Source organism: Phacochoerus africanus, chromosome 3 (assembly GCF_016906955.1).
Source record: "Phacochoerus africanus isolate WHEZ1 chromosome 3, ROS_Pafr_v1, whole genome shotgun sequence".
Lineage (NCBI taxonomy): Eukaryota > Metazoa > Chordata > Mammalia > Artiodactyla > Suidae > Phacochoerus > Phacochoerus africanus.
Genome location: NC_062546.1, coordinates 35309942 through 35331393, shown reverse-complemented (window position 1 = coordinate 35331393; position 21452 = coordinate 35309942). Strand labels below are relative to the sequence as shown.

The window sequence follows — 21452 nt, the reverse complement described above, 5'->3', positions numbered from 1 at the left end:
TGTCTATTGCATTGTTTGCAAAGATTTTCTCCCATTCTGTGGGTTGTCTTTTTGTTTCTTGAATGTTTTCCTTTGCTGTGCAAAAGATTTTGAGTTTAATTAGGTCCCATTGGTTTATTTTTGTTTTTATTGTCATTATTCTAGGAGGTGGCTCAAACAAGATATTGCTGTGATTTACATCAAAGAGTGTTCTACCTATGCTTTCTTCAAGGAGTTTTATAGTATCTGGCCTTATATTTAGGTCTTTAATCCATTTTGAATTTATTTTTGTGTGTGGTGTTGGAGAGTGTTCTGATTTCATTCTTTTATATGTAGCTCTCCAGTTTTCTCAGCATCAGTTATCGAAGAGACTGTCTTCCTTGCACTGTATTTTCTTGCCTCCTTTGTCATAGATTAGTTGACCATCAGTGCTTGAGTTTATTTCTGGGCTTTGTATCCTGTTCCATTCAGCTACACTTCTATTTTTGCTCTAGTACCATATTGTTTTGTTAACTGTAGCTTTGTAGAAAAGTCTGAAGTCAGGGAGCCTGATTCCTCCAGTTCTGTTTTTCTTTTTCAGTATTGCTTTGGCTATTCAGGGCCTTTTGTGTTTCCATACAAATTAAGATGCTGTGGTTCTGCTGCATCAGAGGGCTTGGGGACTTCATGTCTGACGTGTCGTGGAGTCCTGATTGGATTTTGTGTGTAGAACAGAGTTTCTCAAATGAGAGGGAAGAGTCTTGGGTGAAAGAGGGAGCTGACTTGTATCTAGACAACAGGGCTGGGGCTGGAAGCCTGGGCCCACCATAGCCATCTACCCCCACCCACCAGCCACTCCGAGGATGGGCTAGTACTGACCCAGGAAGGGCAGAAACAGGAGACAGAAGAAAGTGAGGAGAGCAAGGCCTTCTTGGAATCACAGAGTCACTGGCAGTGGGAGAAGGATTTGGTGCTGTCACTGCTGTGACACAAGTTCAGTCCCTGACCTGTGAACGTCTACATGCTGCAGGTACAGCCAAAAAAAAAAAAAAAAAATCATGGAGCCACTGGACTGGCTCCAGGATCCCCTAATCACTTTCACCTCTTAGTGACTTTTTTTTTTAAATTTACTGTATTGAAGAATAGTTTGATTTACAATGCTATGTTAATTTCTACTGTACAGCAAAGTGACTCAGTTATACATACATACACACACACACATTTTTTTTCATATTATTTTACATTATGGTTTATCATAGGATATTAAATATAATTCCCTGTGCCATACAGTAAGACTTTGCTGTTTATCCATTCCATATATAATTGTTTGCCTCTGCAGGATGTTCCCTTGTGGCACAGTGGGTTAAGGGTCTGGCATTGGCATTGCAGCAGCTTAGGTTATTGCTGTGGCACAAGTTCAGTCCCTGGCCCAGGAACTTCCACATGCAGTGGGTGTGGCCAAAAAAAAATTAGTTTGCCCTTGCTAATCCCAACCTCCCAGTCCATCCCTTCTCCTTCGCCCTTTCCCTTGGCAACCACAAGTCCTGTTCTCTATGACTGTGAGTCTGTTTCTCTTTCATAGATAAGTCCATTTGTGTCATATTTTAGATTCCATATATAAGTGATATCATATGGTATTTGTCTTTTTCTTTCTGACTTACTTAGTATGATAATCTCCAGATCCATCCATGTTGCTGCAAATGGCATTATTTCATTTTTTATGGCTCATATTCATATATTATATGAATATATATATTTACATATATGCTGCATCTTTTTTATCCATTCATCTGTCAGTGAGCATTTAGGTTGCTTCCATGTCTTGGCTATTGTGAACAGTGCTGCAATAAACATTGGGGGGGGTTGTATCTTTTTGAATGAAAGTTTTGTCTAAATATATGCCCAGGAATGGGACGGCTGGATCATGCGGTAACTCTTTTTTCAGTTTTTTGAGGCACATCCCTGCTATTTTCCGTAGTGGCTGCACTAATTTACCTTCTCACCAGTAGTGCAGGAGGGTCCCCTTTGCTCCACATCCTCTCCACTACTTAGTGATTTCTGCTTTGATTTTGAAATAATTTCAAACTTCCAGAAATTGGCAAGAATAGTTAGAGTACCCCTGTTTACCATCTAGGCAGATTCACTGATTTGTTTGGCTTTGTCCCATAGGCTGTGTCAACTCCAATCCAGTTGAGAGCAGAGAGCAGACAGCACACCCTTTGAGCGTCACCAACTTCTTCCTGTCGAAAGATCAGGGTGTCTTTTCCCATCCCCTCTATCCTATCATCCAGGACTGGAGCTGAGTCATTGACATGATAGTTTCTAAGTCACAGATACCAATTTATTTTTATTTTTAATTTTTAAATTCTTTTTCTTTTCAGGACCGCACCTGTGGCATATGGAAGTTGCCAGCCTAAGGGTTGAATTGGAACTGCAGCTGCCAGCCTACACCACAGCCATAGCGACACCAGATCTGAGCCACATCTGTGACCTATGTCACAATTTACGGCGACGCCAGCTCCTTAACCCACTGAGCAAGGCCAGGGATCAAACACGCATCCTCATGGATACTAGTTGGGTTCTTAACCCACTGAGCCGCAATGGGAACGCCACAGTTTTAATCAATGTTCCCAGTTAAGTCCTCTATAGCATGTTTCTTTCTCTGGTTCAGGATGATGTGTTCTGGCGGGGGGAGGGGTGTTGGGGGACACTCAGGTCTCTTTAATCTCTTTAATCTGAGGTGATTCCCCAGCCTTTCCTTGTCCTTCATGACACTGATACCTTTGCAGAATCCAGGCCAATTTTCTCATTGAATGTCCCTCAAGGAAGTGCAGGTGATGTTTCCTCATCACTGGTTTCAGGTTCCCCGTCTAAACAACCCTGTGATCGAAGCATTCGTTTCAGGGCCTCATGTCTGGAGGATCACAGCATCTCTGCCCTCAGTGGGGCATTCATCTTGCTCACCTGGTCATGGTGTGGCTTGGTTTCTCCATGGTTTAGTTATGATCATTCCTCTTGCAATTAATGGACAATCTCTAAGGAGATAGGACTGTTTTTTCTTAAGCCAATTTGAATTGGGTTTTCTGTTACTTACAAATAAAAGCTCCTCACTGATTCAAGGGCCTATTTATATTGTGGGATTAATTGCTCATGATTGTGGGGAAACAAGCAAGGGATTATGATGAGAAAAATCAGAGGAGTTTCTTAAAAGCTCTAATTGTGGTCACATGGGGGTGGAGCTGGACTAAATGGGAGAGAATCCTGAGAAAACTGATCATTTGGTGACACTTTAATTCTTGAATTTATTTTGCAAGGGCTGGACTCCTCCCCCCTAAAAGAACATTTCTCTATTAATAAAAATCACATCCTTAGTTCAAAATGGATGTATTAGTTGCACTGAATAATATAACATTTCAATTTATCTGCAAATAAGTCTTTCAAGTTTGTTCCAAATTTGCAATGGTTGGCAAAATAGGTCTCTTGTTTCCATTTTTACCTGGAAAGTGTGAGTTATGCTCTGTAGCAGTGGTTCTTTACAGGGACACAGACATTTTATTCAAAATATGTCAATGCATTTTTTCTGGATTTTTCTATTGGCAAACCTGTTTCCATTAATTGTGAATTCAGTACAAATTGAGCAGGATTCCTGAGGGAAGTAGCGAACCAGACTCTGAGACAAGGGTTCGTGTAGAAGCTGTCACCTGGAAGCTAACAACATGGGGACAGGACACAGGGAAGGGGAAGCAGCAGTTAAAGTGTATTGCGGTGTGTGTGTGTGTGTGTGTGTGTGTCAATCTGTGATTGTGATTGGCTTAGTTTGGGTGCCCCCAGAAGCAGATCCCAAGATAAGGATTCAAGAGCAGATAGCTTGGGGTGGGGGGAGAAAGGTTTTTTCTTTAAGGACCAAACTTTAATATTTCAAGGACATCCCAATGCATTACTAGTGGGCATAACAGATGCTTCCCTTCACCCCCCTAGAGCGAGAACCAAGAACTCTGAAAGTGAACACAGTTATCTCTTTGGGACATAGAAACAGCATATTAAAGCATGTCACGGGTACAGATAAGGAGGCATTCAGCAGGGCAAAAACAAGCAGCAGGCTGATTGTCCTAACAAGAGGGCAGGGAAAGTCCTAGAGCTCACAGGCCCGGGAAAGTGTTGCAAAGAGGTGCAGACATGGGTTTAGGCTCTTTCCTTTTCTTTTCTCTTCTTTTCTTTTCTTTTTAAATAACCAAGAAGTGGAGTTCCTGTCATGGCTCAGTGGAAAGGAATCCAACTAGGAACCATGAGGTTGCAGGTTCGATCCCTGGCCTTGCTCAGTGGGTTAAGGATATGGCGTTGCCATAAGCTGTGGTGTAGGTCACAGACTCAGCTCAGATACTGTGTGGTTGTGGCTGTGGCTGTGGCCAGCAGCTGTAGCTCTGATTAGATCCCTAGCCTGGGAACCTCCGTTTGCCGCAGGTGCGACCATAAAAAAGAAAAAAAAAAATCACCTTTGTGACTATTTATTTCTACCTTTGGAGTTCCCGTCGTGGCGCAGTGGTTAACGAATCCGACTAGGAACCATGAGGTTGCGGGTTCGGTCCCTGCCCTTTCTCAGTGGGTTAACGATCCGGCGTTGCCGTGAGCTGTGGGTGTAGGTTGCAGACACGGCTCGGATCCCGCGTTGCTGTGGCTCTGGTGTAGGCCGGTGGCTACAGCTCCGATTCGACCCCTAGCCTGGGAACCTCCATATGCCGCGGGTGCGGCCCAAGAAATAGCAACAACAACAACAACAACAAAAGACAAAAATAAATAAATAAATAAATAACCAAGAAGTGCATTTTTGAGGATATGTAATATATCATTTACCTGACCTATAGACCAGAAGAAGCATTAATTCCAAAATAGTGACAAAAACAGTAATAATGTCTGTGTTCAGCCTTCTTATTTCAGAGTGCCTCAGTTGATTGTGCAACACAATGATTGCTAATATAGCATTTCTCTCTTTGCAAAGTCATGGATTTATTGATGTGTTTAGCCTTATCTTGGAGATGTATAAAGAACGCCTGGGACACAGTGGGAGTTGAAAATATCTTTTTTTCCAACCACCATTTCTGAAAGTTTATTTTGTCAGTCTTTTCAAAGAACTAGGTTTTGGGGAATTGTGATTCTTATTACAACTAATCAGAGAAAACTGAGGTTCAGGAGTTTCCCGTCGTGGCTCAGTTGTTAACGAATCTAAGAACCATGATGATGCAGGTTCGATCCCTGGCCTTGCTCAGTGGGTTAAGGATCTGGCGTTGCCTGTGAGCTGTGGTGTAGGTCGCAGACACGGCTCGGATCTGGCGTTGCTGTGGCTCTGATTAGACCCCTAGCCTGAGAACCTCCATGTGCCATGGGTGTGGCCCTAGAAAAGACAAAAAAAAAAAAAAAAGAAAGAAAAAGAAAAGAAAAGAAAACTGAGGTTCGGATCTCCCGTGGCTGTGTTCAGATCTCTCAGCAGAGAGAGCCTTCATTTCCTTGTCACATGGACACCAAGCAAGGACTGAGGGGCGAGGCTTAGGCATTGATCCCGACTCCGGCCAACATCTCTGCCTGATCTCTGAGCCTGTCCTCTGGCCAGAGGATGCGAAGTCAGGAGGGAAAGGGGGAAGAGACGTGTTACCAATCCAGCCCCAGCTGGGGCAACTGGAGCCCGATCTCACAGGGAACCTGGGGGACAGCTCAGAATAGCACCTGGGGCAGTGAGGGAGCTGGGTCAGGTGAGACAAGCACATCCCTGTTTCACCGGGCATCACGTGCCCTCAGGATCTCCTGCCCAAGGCTGCCAGCTCAAGCCTCTACAGCTCACTGGTACATGTTTGGTGCCATGGCTGCCAGCATGCAAATGTCAGGTGTGAAAATGCACAAGGTTAGGGGGTGCCAGGCAGGCCCATGCTCCTTCTCCATTCTTGTGGGAGCTTTATTCTGGAGGGCACAGGGCCGGTCCATACACATCTCCGTGGAGGTTGGAAAATCAGGTTGGGGAGTTATTTCTGTGGTGGCTCAATGGGTTAAAGATCTGGTGTTGTCCCTGCTGTGGTTCAGCTTGCTGCTATGGCACAAGTTCAATCCCTGGCCTGGGAACTTCTGCATGCTTCAGGCAGAAGGAAAGGAAAGAGAGAAAGAGAAAAAGAAAGACATTGAGTTGGAAACAAATCAAAAAGGGGCCCTGAATATCCTACCAGAGAACACAGACATTAGATTCTTAAAAATGGATTGTGCACCATGTAACACACAGGAAGCAGAGTGCTGGAATGAGGCCCCGCCCCCTTTTCTTTGTCTTTTTTTTTTTTTTTTGCCTTTTCTAGGGCTGCTCCCACAGCATATGGAGGTTCCTAGACTAGGGGTCTAATCGGAGCTATAGCTGCCAGTCTACACCAGAGCCACAGCAACTCGGGATCCAAGCCACATCTATGACCTACACCACAGCTCACAGCAACACGCGATCCATAACCCACTGAGCGAGGCCAGGGATCGAACCCGAAACCTCATGGTTCCTTGTTAGATTCGTTAACCACTGAGCCACGATGGGAACTCCGCCTCCCCCCCCGCCCCCGTTTTCTGGGGGCGAGGGCTGCGGGATGGAGAGATGCAGACGCAGGCAGTGGGGACCAAAGGTGGCAGGGAGCTGCTGAAACCATTCCGGGTGCTGTGGCCCTAGGCCTGAATTGATGTGTGTAATGGGGAGGAGGACGACAGAGGTTTGGACAGGAGACTCCAAAGGCCTGGAGGTGATTGATGTGCAGAGTGAAGGGGGGGCGGGGTGCTGAGGATCCGGGCCTGGAGTTGTCATTAAGGGAAGGGGAGCAGAGGACTTCAGAGGAACGGAATGTTAAGTGGAAAGTCAGCTTTCGAAGCTGTGTTTCCGAGACAGAAACCAAAAGAGGGCTTCCTTCTGTACTTTACTGTAGGCAGATCTGAATTCAGGAAAGGAGGTCGAGACGGAGGACTAGGGCTCCACAAATGGTTTGATTTTGCTGTTTTCTTTCCTAAACTGGGAGCAGACAAAACAAAGAGCTGGGATCCAGAAATTAGGCACAAGCCTGCCAATGGAACGGTTTGACTTCTGTCCATGCTCTTTGTGCACCTCAGTGAAATAATAAAGGGCTAGAAAATAATCAAAAAGAGGGAACAGGAAGGGAAAGGAAGCACTCGAGCTTGTACTGAGAACAGGGTCTGTGCAGAAGCCCTGGTTAGAAAAGAAGCTTCCGGCCACAGGGAAGCCTCGCGTTTGTAGATCGGGAGCCATAGACGTGTGATGCCAGAGCAGGTGGGTAAAATGAGAATATGTGGGTAAAAGCCCTTCGTAAAGCAAAACACCAACACCGGCTGGGTCCCTGCCCCCACGGTCATGGGGCTATTGCTCTGATGTAGCCAGACCCCAGCCCCATTTGGGTTAGGCCACAGGGGACTGGCAGAAGGATGGTTTGGCCCAGCATTGAAGCAGATATAAACTGCTTACCTGGCTTTGATGAAAACCCTGTCATCCTTCAGGAGAAAAGCAAGAGGGGCTTTAGGAAGATACAAGCAGTAACCTCTAACCTTCCCCTATGTGTTTTTGTGGTTTTTTTTTTTTTTGGTATTTTTGTCTTTTTCTAGGGCCACACCCACAGCATGTGGAGGTTCCCACGCTAGGGGTCCAATCGGAGCTATAGCCGCTGGCCTACACCACAGCCACAGCAACACCAGATCCGAGCCGCGTCTGCGACCCACACCACAGCTCACGGCAGCGCCAGATCCTTAACCCACTGAGAGAGGCCAGGGATCAAACCCACAACCTCATGGTTCCTAGTCGGATTTGTTAGCTACTGAGCACGACGGGAACTCCATAAGCTTTCCCTGTGTTGAGAGAGGGAGGCCTTGTTTGACCAAGATAACCAGCTCGGGGCTGATTCTCAGTCACTTATGCAATTTTCTATTCTCTGCAGTAAATCGAGGTCGATAGAAGCTGACTATAGGGTCAAAGTGTCCCCGGCCCCAAAGAGAGTGTGTATAGGGGACCTTGATCTCAGACACAGAACAGGAATACTCTTCAGTGCTCACTGGTGGTTTTTTGTTTTTTGTTTTTTTTTTTTGTTTTTTTTTTTTTTTCTTTTTAGGGCCGCACTGAAGGCATATGAAAGTTCCCAGGCTAGGGGTCCAATCAGAGCTGTAGCCATCGGCCTATGCCACAGCCACAGCAACGCAGGATCCAAGCCGCGTCTGTGACCTACACCACAGTTCACGGAAATGCTGGATCCTTAACCCACTGAACAAGGCCAGGGATCAAACCTGCATCCCCATGGATGCTTGTCGGGTTCGTTCCCGCTGAGCCATGGCGGGAACTCCCCTCACTGGTGTGTTTTGACCTCCAAGGTGAGGATGCTGGGTTGGAAAAGGCAGCCGGTTTAGGATTAAGACAGGACTGGAGGAAGAGTCCAAAGTGGTGGCCCCTAGTGAAGGTTTCAGCACAGCGGCACAAGGAGAGAAGGCAGACCCAGAGCACAGTAGCCGGGCTGCTTCCAAGGAGAGGGGGAGGCCTTGTAAAGTGGAATAAAAGCAGAAGAGAGATCAGGATGCCTTCGGGCTATTGAATCCCAGCCTGTGTGTTTTCTCCAAGTGCCACAAGGCCCTTGGGGACTGCACTTTACACTTGTGCAAACAAAGGTGGGAGAGAGTGGGAGGAGCCCAGAAGCAGTGGTGGAACCTGGGTGCATCCTTTCATGGGCCCTCAGATGGTCCAGCCTGCCTCTGGAAGTGCCCTGAGACCTGTGCCCTTAGCCCCACTCTAGCCTCCTCCCTCCTCACGGAAGAGAAGTCTTCAGGGTCAAAGGCTGTGCTGACCTGAAGCCCACATCTCCTGCCACCTCTTGCTCCAGATACCTGACGCCCGGGCTCCCTGTCCTCATGCCTCTCACCTGCTTGTGCTGCCTGTATAGACAGGCTCTTCCCATAGCTCTCCACTCACAGGCTGGCTCTGCTTCTGGAAATGGAGTTAGTACGTGTCCACAAGCTGGAGGGCTTGAGGGGGGTGGGTGGGCGTGTGAGATGGCCAGTGCGTGGGCAGGAAGGCTGGGATGGCCACGGGGCTGTTTGAGAGAAAAGTAGGGTGACAAGCCACGGGGTCGGTTCAGGATGGCCCTGTGTCCCCCCATTCAACGCAGAACGCTGAAGAATCTGAAAAATCTGAAACCAGCCTTCCAGGTCCTTATAAAAGTCCATTTGTCGTGGCAGGAGAATAGAAAGCATTTTAGTTAAGTTTTGTAGCCTTGATGTCAGACATGGAGTGTGTGAGCTCCCATTTGTCCACCTGTCCCAGGCCCTGAAAAGATCGCTGTCCACCCATGATCCTCTCGGGAGGCTTGAGAGCCCACACAAGGTCAATGGCACATTATCTCCACTGTCCATTCAGACCACAGGTCCATCTGACCCCATGGCCTTGCTTGTCTTTGTCCAGAAATCTGACCCAAAGGCTGTCATGATGACCCAAAGCAGTCCCCCTCCCAGGCAAATTTCACCCCCAAACACTCCTGATGGAAAAGGGCGAGCTTGCTGCCTCCCCACCCCCTGGGCCATCATGCTCACTGAGCCTGCCCCATCCGGCCTCCGCCCTAAGCGTGGGTCAGACAGCCGCCCAGGACGATATGAGGGAGGGGGTGACCATCAAGAGGAAAACACTGCGCTTCCAAGAGAACCCGCCGAGCCCTGCAGGAATTATCTGGTGGTCGTAGCCCATGCAACACTGAGTCATATGAAACAGGACTTGTGAACTGGCCCAATCATATGTGCTTGTGTCTCCCAACGAAAGACACACGTGCCCTTGGCCAGCCGAGAGAGAGAACATGCCTGAACTTAGGGGTACAATTTCAGACAAAAACTACCTTTTGGTGATGGCAGCAGATATCTTTAAGAACGTCACTGGGAGTTCCCTGGTGGTTTAGTGGTTAGGACTTGGTGCTTTCACTGCTGTAGCCCGGGTTCAGTCCCTGGTCTAGGAACTGAGATCCCATATGAAGCCACTGTACTCTGTGGCTACAAACAAATTAAATGTAAAAAAAAAAAAAATCTCACTGAGCTATGTGGATTTCCATGAATTTTTTTTAAATTTTTAAATTTTTTTTTAGGGCCTTACCTGCAGCATATGGAGGTTCCCAGGCTAGAGGTCAAATTGGAGCTGTAGCTGCTGGCCTACGCCACAGGCACAGCAACACCAGATCCGAGCTGTATCTGTGACCTACACCACAGCTCACGCCGGATCCTTAACCCACAGAGCAAGGCCAGGGATCGGACCTGCGTCCTCATGGATGCTAGTCAGACTTGTTTCCCCTGAGCCATGACGGGAACTTGCCATGAATCTTTTGCAGACATATAAAATATGAAATTACTTTGGAGAGCAACTGTTTATTTCTGTATGCATCTCTTTTGATAATACACATTCTGGCTGTGAGATAGTGTTAATACATGTTATAGGGCAGTTACTCTGTAGAGAAGGTACTGTGGTACTTTGTTACTCTGAGATTGGACATTGTGCTTCTGCTGAGCATCCCATGTAGAATCTACAGGCTTAGAAGGAGGATATTCTCCAGAGGGGGCTCAGCAATTCCCCACCCCACTTCCTTAGAGCAAGAATAGGAATTTTAAGGCTCTAATCCCCGTAATACACGATGCAAGTACGCGCCCAAACACACGGAGAAGCCAGCCTACTCGGCCAGGTATATTTCACTGGGGATCTGGCATCTGTAGATTTCTTTGGTTTGTGGTCTCCGGTGAAGATGGGCTGGTTTGGACACACACTTGGAGACCTCTGGAGAGCTCTGATGAAGTGAAAATAAAATGCAAAAATGAAAAAGCGGGGAAACGTGTGTGGCCGAGGATATGGAGAGAACAGGGGGTCTGTATGTTCCAGAGAGATGAGAGGCCTCCAGATCACAGACCCTGCAGGAAATCCAGCCACAGAGAGAACACATGGACTCCACTGACATCCTTGTGTTTCAGGGGGGTACAAAGAATGTTTTTTCCAGCATGTGGTGTGGGTTACCAGCACGGAATGCCTGTTCCTGGCATTTGAGCTTGCCTTGTCACTCCTGAGGCTGTGTTCTTCCTAGCATCCTATTCTTTGCTGAAGCCTTTCCTTCAAAAGCTTTCCTTTCAGCCTTGATGATGTCTCTGCAAAATCTCATGCACCTGCTTTCCCAGCAAACACCTGTATTGCTCATATGTCCCAGGTGCTGTGTAAGGTACTAGAGAGATTGCTCTGAGTAAGGCATGTGGATCTCCAGTGTCTGGTTGGCTAAAGCTCTTTTCTTCCCCTCTCCAACCTCTAAAGATGTGGTCTAAAACAAATTAAAGTAAAATAGAATGAAATGAAATGAAATAAAATAAAGCTGAGTCTTAAAATACCAGACCGGAGGAGTTCCCATTGTGGCTTAGCAGGCTAAGAACCTGACTAGTATCCGTGAGGATGCAGGTTCGATCTCTGGCCTCTCTCAGTGGGTTAAGGATCCAGTGTTGCCATGAGCTACAGTGTAGGTCACAGATGCAGCTTGGATCTGGCTGTGACCAGCAGCTACAGCTCTGATTTGACCCCTAGCTGCCGTGGGTGCAGCTGTAAAATGACTAAATAAATAAATAAATAAAATCACAGATTGAGCATATATGGGTTCCTTCACATTCTCCTGATGGCACCATTTAAGTTGGTGAAGATGACAGCCAGAAATATTTCATTTTGTGCTAGGGTCAAGTAATGTGGTCTCATGGATAAAGCACTGGTTGCAGTCTGGAGATCTGGTTTCTGACTTTTGCCATCTTGTATTACTTCACTCTATGAAGAAACAAATAAAAGCAAGCTCTGCAGAGACCCTGTGGTTTAGAAGGGGTAAAGTGGGTGCACTGGGGAGCTGAGTCAGTTCCCTCTGCTCAGGAGAGCTGACTGTTGAATTTTCATGACTTCTGCAAGCCCTTGATGTCACGTTGGTGGCTTGAAAGTGGTCACGCTAGGAGTGTTTACCCAACAGCATAGGCAAATGCCAAAATGTGGGGCTTTTATTCCCCAGCAAGCCAATTGTTAAACATTTTCCAGCATATCACTGATGACATGGATGGATGAAAATATCCTCATGGTGAAGCAGAAATTTTGGAAGACGTCCACATGTGCAGGATCAAGATGAAAGAGAAAGAAACAAATTAGCCCATGCAATTCCAGGCAGTATACACCTTAGTTTATAATATAGGAATACTGTCCCTCCCTTTTTTTTTTCCTTCATAGAGTGCTAGTCATGACATTTTAACCTGGGGCTATTTCATTTCACTTTATTCTATCCTATTCTGCTAAGAACCCTGAGCATGGAATCTGTTCTCTTAAAGAGAAAATTCTTCTGTACCCATTTGGACTTGATGTATGTTCTTCCCTCTTTGGTCAACTAATGACATAGGTGGTTACTAAATAAACCAAAAAGTAGTAGAAGGAGAAAGAGTATTGAGTTTGGAATTACAATAGCCCATTGCTGGGATATTCCTAGAGTATTCTCAGAGGCCCCTAGGAGAATTAATTCCATGCTTTTCACCGATAATTCTACAAAATACAAAATATCCAGTATTGTAGCTGATTCATAATGAAATAGAAGCTGTGTGGAACATAATTTGTGATGGATCCAAACCTAATGAATTATATTTGTAATTCTTGAAAGTGAAACAGACTTGGTCTGAGAAATATTTTACACTGGTAGAAGAAAACCTGACAATAGCTAAAACTATGCACAGTCACATTTGTTATTGGATCAAAATTTCACAGAAGCACCACATAATCTTGCAAACTATATATTCAAAATTTAACCCAGGAAAATTGGAACTTCATGGACATAATGAAAAAAAACCCAACTGCCTTTCAGGCAGGAACTTATTCAGTAGTGTTTCATGAAGACAAAATCCTTTTCAGCCAGTCACATGTCTGATAAAAAGGTTATAAGGAACAAGAATGCATCCTTAAAAACTAGTTCCCATAAATTTAAAATGAAATGAATATCCGTAGGGAAAAATAAAGACTCCCAAACCCTACCTCATGCCTACACAAAGACTGATTTGAGATGGAGGATAGATGTATGCATTAAAGCTAAAACTATAAAGCCTTGGAATAGTACATAGAATATTCAATAGCTTTAAATGCTTATATTAGAAAAGAAGGTACAAAATTAAAGTAGGACTGAAGAAAGTTTTAAACAGTTATCTGTGCTGCATAAGACACTGATTGAAGGGAATACTCTGGTGGCCCAACAGGTTAAGGATCCAGCATCAGAGGTCACTGCTGTGGCTCAGGTCACTGCTGTGGCATGGGTTCGATTCCCAGCCTGGGAACTTCAGCCTGCCACAGGTGAGGTAAAGAAAGGAAGGAAGGGAAGAGGGAGGGGAGAGGAGGAGGAAGGGAGGGAGGAAGGGAGAAACTGACCAAGGCATTGGGATGGCTTAGTGGAGTTTGCACCAGAAAATATTTTCTCCATGAAAATGCGCAGTATTGGTAAAATTCCAATGAACATATTTGTGTTTATCAAGCATTGAGGTAAAATTTCCTGGAGGTCACAAAGACCAGATTAAAATCAGGTAAAAATATCTTTACAACTGTTCACAACTATGATGAAAAAAGCTGAATCAATTCCATTTCATTCGAGTCAAAAACTTAAAATTTTTAAGAGGTAAACACATGCAGCAGAGCCACCTGTACCTGGAATGGTGATGAAAGAGGTGGAATATGTGCCTTTGCACCCACCAAGGCATCTTTCCTGGGATGAGCGGAGGTCCTCCCTCTCCTGTATTCATCTAGGATGCCTGCCTACCCAGGCTGACATCTGCAAATTCTGTACTGGTTTGATGGGACTTTTTCTTTATCAGTGTGTGCTTTACTTTATTCTGAGATATTTTTAAAATTAATAGCTGATATACAATATTATGTTTCAAGTGTACAGCAAAGTGATTCAGTTATATTCTTGTTTCAGCCACTTTTCCATGATAGGTTTTTACAAGATATTGAATCTAGTTCTCTGTGCTATACAATAGGTCCTGGTTGTTTATCTATTTTATATCTAGTAGTGTGTATCTGTTAATCCCAAACACCTAATTTATCCTCCCCCTGCCACCTTTACCTTTCGGTAACCTTAAATTTGTTTTCTATGTCTGTGAGTCTGTTTTGTAAATAAGCCCATTTGTATCACTTTTTTTAGATTCTACACATAGGTGATATCATATGATATTTGTCTTTGACTTACTTCACTTAGTATGATAATCTCTAGGTCTGTCCATGTTGCTGCAAATGGCATTATTTTGTTCTTTTTTATGGCTGAGTAGTATTCCATTGTGTATATGGACCACATCTTCTCCATCCATTTATCTGTCAGTGGACATTTAGGTTGCTTTCATGTCTTGGCTGTTGTGAATAGGGCTGCTACGAACATAGGGGTAAATATATCTTTTTGAATTGTAGTTTTATCTGGATATATGCCCAGAAGTTGGATTGCTGGATCTTATGGTAACACTATTTTCAGTTTTTAAGGCACCTCCATACTATTCTCCATCACGGCTGCACTACTCTGTGTTCCCACAAATGGTATAGGAGGGTTACCCCAAGATCTTTGAGTTAAGCCTTTGATAAGATGATGATGAATACCTCATAGTTCTGTCTGCTTCAGAGAACTCACAGTCACCTTTCTGAAGCTGTTCTGGTCAAAGCATAATTGATGGAAGGGAATATAAATCTATCCAAACTGCTTCAGAAGAGGGGACACTTATTGTCAGGATACAAGATGCCCTGGATGTTGGCACTGCCAGGCCTGATGGGAAGCCTAAAGCCATCAGCCTGAAGCCAAGAGTCAAGACTCTCCTTCCCTCACCGTCCATGGTCCAATGGCGTCTCAAATCTGCTCACTCAGAACATCTGTTCCTTGTAAATTAGGCTGGAATATGGCTCACAATCGACAATCCAGCTTTCATGTGTAAGCATCTATCCTGTGACTCTCAACTGAGAATCTTGAGCAGAAGATTCTCCTTCATCTAAGAACAGCCAATGAATTACTGGCCAGGGTGTTATGACACGACTGGTTCATCCAATCAGCTGAGAGGAATCACTCCTGCTACAAATCAGACAGGACCTGGGGTGGGGGCAGGTGCTCTGCTGGGGGTGTGGTGGCACAGGCAGCTGTCCAGGTGTGGAGAGAAAATCCATGGTGCTGATGAGCGGGAAGAGTTCACCTCCCAGCTGGAGAAAACTCCCGAGTCAGCCAGCTGTGGCTCTGCTGGGAGTGGAGCATGACAGAGAAGCCAGACACCTGCATTTTATGCAAAAGTCCTGATTTTTGTCAAGTTGCCAGTTGCAGCAGATGTTGTCAGGCCTTCCCGTGTCCCTTGGGTGCTCAGCATTTCCATGTGTGCTGGTCTGGTTTCCACCTGCAGCCTCGCCTGAGGGCTATCTTTGCCCCACCCCCACCACCGGGGTTGGGGGTGGGGAGGTGTTGGAAGTGCTGGTAAACAAAGCCCCCAGCCACTGGGTGGTGGGAAGTTGGGGAGGGGGGGGGCGGGTTGGACAGATATCCCAGCTGCCAGGTCAGTGGGGACTACCTACTGGCTGTCTACACTGCTTGCTTCGTGATGTGCTTTGTGTTGACTGCCCTTCCTCCCTGTGTCGCATCCCTTCTCCCCAGCCAATGCATCCTGAAGGCACCTCTAATAAACAACCTGGACATGAATTCTTGACTCAGGGTCTCTGGAGATAATTTATTCACACTTTTTAAAAGTGTATTAGGAGTTGTCTATGGCTCAGCGGGTTAAGGATCCAGCATTGTCGCTGCAGCAGCTTGGGTTTGATTCCTGGCCTGGGAACTTCTGCACTCCATGGGTGCAGCTAAAAAAGATAAAGGAAAAAAAAAAAAAAAAGAGTTCCTATTGTGACTCAGCAGTAACAAACCTGACTAGGATCCATGAGGATTCAAATTCCATCCCTGGCCCTGGTCAGTGGGTTAAGGATCCGGCATTGCCATGAGCTGTGGTGTAGGTCACAGATGTGGCTCAGATCCTATATTGCTGTGGCTGTGGCGTAGGCTGGCAGCTGTAGCTCCAATTCAACCCCTAGCCTGGGAACTTCCATATGCCTCATGTGTGGCCCTAAAAAGCAAAAAAAAGAAAAAAAAAAGAAAAAGAAAAAAGAAAAAGAATGCATTACTTAATCTATTGTGTTAGCAGTGTAAACTCAGTCCCAAGAGCCACCAGGTCAAAAACCTCCAATTAAAATTAACCACTTACGTAGACACTTTCACCATCAAGGCCAGAGAACCTTGGAAGGAAAGCTGTAATCTCAGTGCACACAGGTTGACAATAAACCTGAGGGGACCTGGAGGGTGTGGCTTCCCACCCAGTGTGTCCTTTGGGTTAAGGGCCAACGAGGTTGATGGGATTTCTTCCTTGTACGTGTGATCCCAGCATACGTACGCTGGGTGTGACCACTTACTGCATGGTGCTTTTCAAGTCAGGAGATTAAAAGATACATACTTTTGGGGGGCTGCTGAAAAAGAATGACCCTGGGGCCACTGCATCATCCCTCTCATCCCTGTTCCGGGTGGGCTGAGTGCACCAGCCCCAGGGCACAGGGCTCAGGGCTCAAGAGGAGCTGTCCCCTAGGAGGGACAGGAAGAGCCAGGAGGCTAATTCTTGGATGGTCTGAGGGCTAAAATGAGGGCATTGGGTGGAAGGCGAGAGAAGCAGCCTCCCATCCCAGGAAAGAAGGAACTTCTAAGCACCGCTGCCCACGTGTGTCCAGGGTGCTTTCATGGCACATGGTGAAGGTGTCCATGCCTGGGCTACCTGGGCACCAGCGGAGTTTCTGCAGGTGGATGAGGCCAGAGCTTCTGTGAGACACCCATGTTCCAAGGATGCAAGGGATGGACCTCCCTGGAATTAGCCCCCCGGGACAGGCCAGTCCTGTGAGTGTCAGAAATGTGCAGTTTACCCCCAAGCACCTTGCTGAAAAAAGAAGAAAAATTATTATCCTCCATCACTCCTGACAATTAAAACAGCTAGCACGGTTCCTAATTCTGTTCCTAACTCTGCGATCAGGCAAGGGGCCTGGGAATGTAGTTCTTTGCTTCTGATTTCTTACCTCCCACAAATTAGTTTCTCTTTTCAGTGAACAGTTGTCACGATCTTAAAATGTTTTGAAAAGTTCATCTGATGACTGAGAGCAAATCAATGCTGGTCAGTGATACAAGATGCTCAGAGGAAAAAAAAAAAATTAAATTCACTCAAATTGTCAAGCCAGAGGCTGGAGTAGAGTTTTTCTGTCCAATTTGTACAATCCGTGGTAATACCAAGATAATTATGGAAATATTCAGAGATCTTTCCTGGATCCAGACACAGAACCGCCCCACTGGCTTGTACCTCTTTGTAAAGACGAAAAGCACTTAAAAGAGAGGACCTGCTGTTATTGGAGCCACTCAGGGAACCAGGAGAAAAGGTGACACATTTCTCAGGACTGGCCTCAACCCGACAGGTCCCTAGGGGTGAGTCACTTTTTCCGACTTCAGTGAGTTTGACTGTGAAATGATTGGAGTAATGAGATCTTGTTTACCAAAGGACTGAGGCTACTTTGCCTCGCTTCATTCAACTGCTGGGAAAGAAGAAAGAAGGGGGTGATGAGAAAGCTGCTGTGGCCGACGTTCGCAGCAGCAGGTGATAAGAATCCACGACTTTGCAGAAGCCGAGTTTGTTTTAAAGCAGACTAGTGAGTCGTGGGTGCCTGTGTGTACCTGCTGCTGCTTTGTGGCTTTGCTCTTGTGACCAGAGGTGGGTGGACTAGGAAGGGTCTAGGCTGACTCAGTAAGTCCAAGAGGGGTAGGGAGGGGAGGAGGTCCCTTTCGGGGGAGAGCCTACCTTGCCCAGATCTGGCCCCTGGCCAGTTAGAGCAAAAGCTGGTGTTTTGCCAGAGACTTAGCTCCGTGGATCAGTGAACTGGAAATCGGGCCCCGGGTGTCCCAGCCTCCATCGGCCAGCCTGCAGCCAAGGTCCAGGTGGGGGTGTCCCAGCGCCCGTCCTCAGCTGCTCCTGATGGAATGCGCTGGAAAGCCGACCTGGAGCAGTCTTATTCACACAGCCCGGAGTCCAGCTAGATGACTCTGTGCATTCTGGATGCTGAAATTCCAGGATGGACTTCACCTCCTTGGGTCACTCTTGGGGCCACATAGAAGCCACAGTGAGGCTTCCTCCAAAGTGGCCGAGTCGGGTGTTCAGGGAGAGAGGAATACTCACTTCCTGCCTTTGTCCTTTCGCTGGACTGCAGCAACCAGCTTCGTTTACATTCTTTCAGTGGTGTTATTGAAAAGGCTTGGCAGCTCCAAAGTGTTTGCAGTGTCCTTTAGTCCCATTAGGGCTTTCTCTCTCTCTCTCTCTCTCTCTCTCTCTCTCTATCTCTGTCTCTCAATGTCTCTCTCCCTCTCTCTCCCTCCCTCCCTCTCTCTCATTCTCTCTCTCTGCTAGCTTTTAGCTAGCATCTGGAAAGATCCACTGGACGTGTCCTTGTTGGGGAATCCACTCTACCTTTCAAGAAAACCAGGAAAGGCACACGCTTCCACCGTTTAAGTCTGGAGGAATTTTACAGCCTCTCCAACTACGGTACCTTTTCTATTTCTTAGTCTAGCCTGTTACTGGGATGGTTTTAGGATGAAACTGCTGGCGTAACCCCTGAAGGGTGAAGGGGTGGGAACCACCAATGGAAAAAAAAAGTTTCCTTTCAAATTGTATAAAATTTCTGCCCATGTTGAGTTAAGGTGTTAGAGGCTATGGTTTGGGAAGGAAACTAGTGCTGCTACAACAGGAAAGACCCGAAACCCAGACTTCTTCAGGGGCCCTTAAAAACTTCATTTTTAAAAATTCGAATGCTGTGTGATGTGCTATCCATTTGGATTTCATCCCGTGGGAAGGACCTGCCATGGCCTCTGGCAGCCTGCTCTTGTCACCTGCTCTCAGCTCCATCGTGGAGCTGCCTTTTCAAGAAGCAGAGATGCAGCATGTATCTTCTGGAAGAAAAGTGATGGACCTGCCCGCCCCACACGGAATCCACACTGGATGTTTCCTTGAGGACCCCTTAAGGTGGAAGTGTGCACGTGCATTCTTCAGGCAGCTAATTAAACATCAGCTTCTGGGATCCAGACTGCTCTGTGGTTATAGGCAAAATTCTCTGCTTGCCATGGCTCATCCGAAAGGGTTTGTACATGGAAAAGTTCCGAACAGAACAAAGAGACTTGGGTCTGGATGAGGAATAAAGTCTTGGCTCTCGCCGAGCCTTTCTGTAACTGCTATGCGACGTCAAATTCCTTGCCGAGAAAAAGCATCTGGAAGAAAAAGAATTACAGGCATTAGGCTCAGTTTCAAGGAGGGATTTGTGTGTGTGTGTGTGTGTGTGTGTGTGTGTGTGTCTGGATTGAAACAGTTAATCATTTGCTTCCCAAGGTTACAGTGTGGCTGTGGTTGTGTTCCTTGTTCTGCACAGAGCACTGTGTTTCCTTCTGGAGTCGCTCCAGCCCGTGGACTTTGCTCATAAGTGATGGGCTTCAGAGGGCTCGGAGCTGGGGCTCTGTAAAGCCTGAGAGCGTGAATCTCAGAGTCAGCAGGATCACAGTGGAGAGCTCACCGTTCGGAATGTTGACCTTCATCCCGGCAGGATTGCAAGTGGAAAGAGTCACAGGGGAGACACTTCGGAAACTTTAAAGGGACCAAGCCTCGGAGAAATGACCGAAATAGGTGACAGCTCCAGAAGGAGGGGTGGGTGTGTGCTGCCTGCTCATTTTCTTAGCTGACATTATGGAATGTCAGCGGAACCCCACCGTAAACATAAACGGAGAGGCAGTCATGGACTGAAACGTGCCTTGCTCCAAAGATCATTGCTTCCTAATGTATGCAGTTCTCTGCCAAATAATTGTGCTTTGCCACTTGCTGAGACGTCCCTTGGTGCCCCTGCCTTTCTGTCCCCAGCTAATAATGAGACAGCCTCAGCAAATGGGCAGAAACTTCTGTGATTTGGATGCCTTCCCACACCACCCCTGCAGCTGAACCCCTTTTAACATCCACAGATATGTTTTCATTTAACTTCTTTTGTTGTCCTTCCACTGGGCGCTGGTTGTGGTTAGGATCAGCTGCCTCTTGTGCCTGTTATGTGCGCTGGAAGGCGGCATTGTAATTGTGCCTGGTCCTGGAAGGTGGTCCAGGAATGCTCGCCTGGGCATCCTCAGTACACGCTGGCTGAGGCGAGGCCAGCAGCCTGGGGGCGTGCATGTGTGTGCGCTTGTGTGGCCCGCACTCGATTGCGTGTGTGTGTCTGTGTGTCTGTGTCTGTGTGTGGTGTGCGCGCGTGTGTGTGTGTCTGTGTGTTTTATTTAGAGGTGGAGGTGAAAGGCGTTATAGCAGAGAGGGAAGATTATTGGATTATGATGCTCCAGTGAGGGAAATTCCAAGCTCAAATAGCCACAGTTATGATTCAGGATCAATCACGCCCTGAAATTCCCCTCTGCGTTCCAAAGTCCGCCTCCCACCCCCTGTGTCTCGCATTATCCTGGAGCTGCTTACATGATCTTTCTTACCCAAACTGATCTCTGTAAACAGGGACCCAGGATTTCAGCCCCATCTTTGGTTTCTCAGGAGAAAATAGAGGGGTTTCTTCCCAGTGCCCTCGTGTTGACCTTGCCTGGGGGGAGAGGGGCAGCAGAGCTAAGGATGACCTCACCCCATTCCTGCAGGATTTCCTGGGACATGGAAGGGCTCATTCTTCCGCTGTCCTTCCGTGATCAGCCTCCGTGAGCCTCGGAGCAGATTATGGTGACATCTGATATTGTCCCTTTAGGACTTGAGTGTGAGGTCAAGCAAACCCACAAAGCAATCATTATGCTTTCCGCCCGTTCCAGAGAGCTTCTGCGTCAGCTGGAGGCACGGGAGGTGGGCCAGTGAGGTGGGGCACAGTCTAGGAACTGTGCTGTCTGAGGCAGGAAATCAGCCTGAAAAGAGATGGAAGGGCTTTGGTGGGAAAGAAAATGGCACTCTGTTGTTGATGGAAAAAGATCTTGGCAGGGCTGTTGTTGTGCGTGTTCTGTGGCTTAGAAAGGAGTTTCCTGCAGGCTGGACTAACCATTAAAAATATCTCTACCTCAGGAGTCCCAGACGTGCAGTGGAGCCTTGCCGGGGGAAATGTCAGCTTGGACCATGGGCGCCCGCGGTCTGGACAAGCGAGGAAGTTTCTTTAAGGTAAAAGGAGGCCCTGATTGGGGTGGGGTTGCTAATCGGCAGGGGGGGAGGGGAGGGGGGCTTCCTCTCTGAGCCAGCTTTGGCCTGCAGCCTGCCTGAGCGACTTCGAGCAACTCCCAGGTTTTACAGTAGCTCCGGGCTTCTGTGAGTCAGTGCTTCCAGAAGGGGCTAGGACCCCGGGCTTGGGGAGTTGCCTGTGTGAGACAGTTGAGGCAGCCTTTCTTTGT

At 47.0% G+C, this 21452-nt stretch overlaps 1 protein-coding gene across 10 annotated transcripts in view; it reads left to right on the top strand.

Annotated features, from left to right (window-relative positions):
- Window positions 1-21452, top strand: part of RIN2 (Ras and Rab interactor 2) — a 256317-nt gene that overhangs the window by 122341 nt on the left and 112524 nt on the right. For 2 of the 10 annotated variants that reach the window (XM_047771602.1, XM_047771608.1), the window contains exons 1-2: window positions 20556-20780; window positions 21133-21225. In XM_047771602.1, the coding sequence (XP_047627558.1) occupies window positions 20701-20780; window positions 21133-21225 (173 nt within the window). In that variant the 5' untranslated portion in view covers window positions 20556-20700. The other 8 variants (XM_047771604.1, XM_047771607.1, XM_047771605.1 and 5 more) reach the window with 7 other exon arrangements.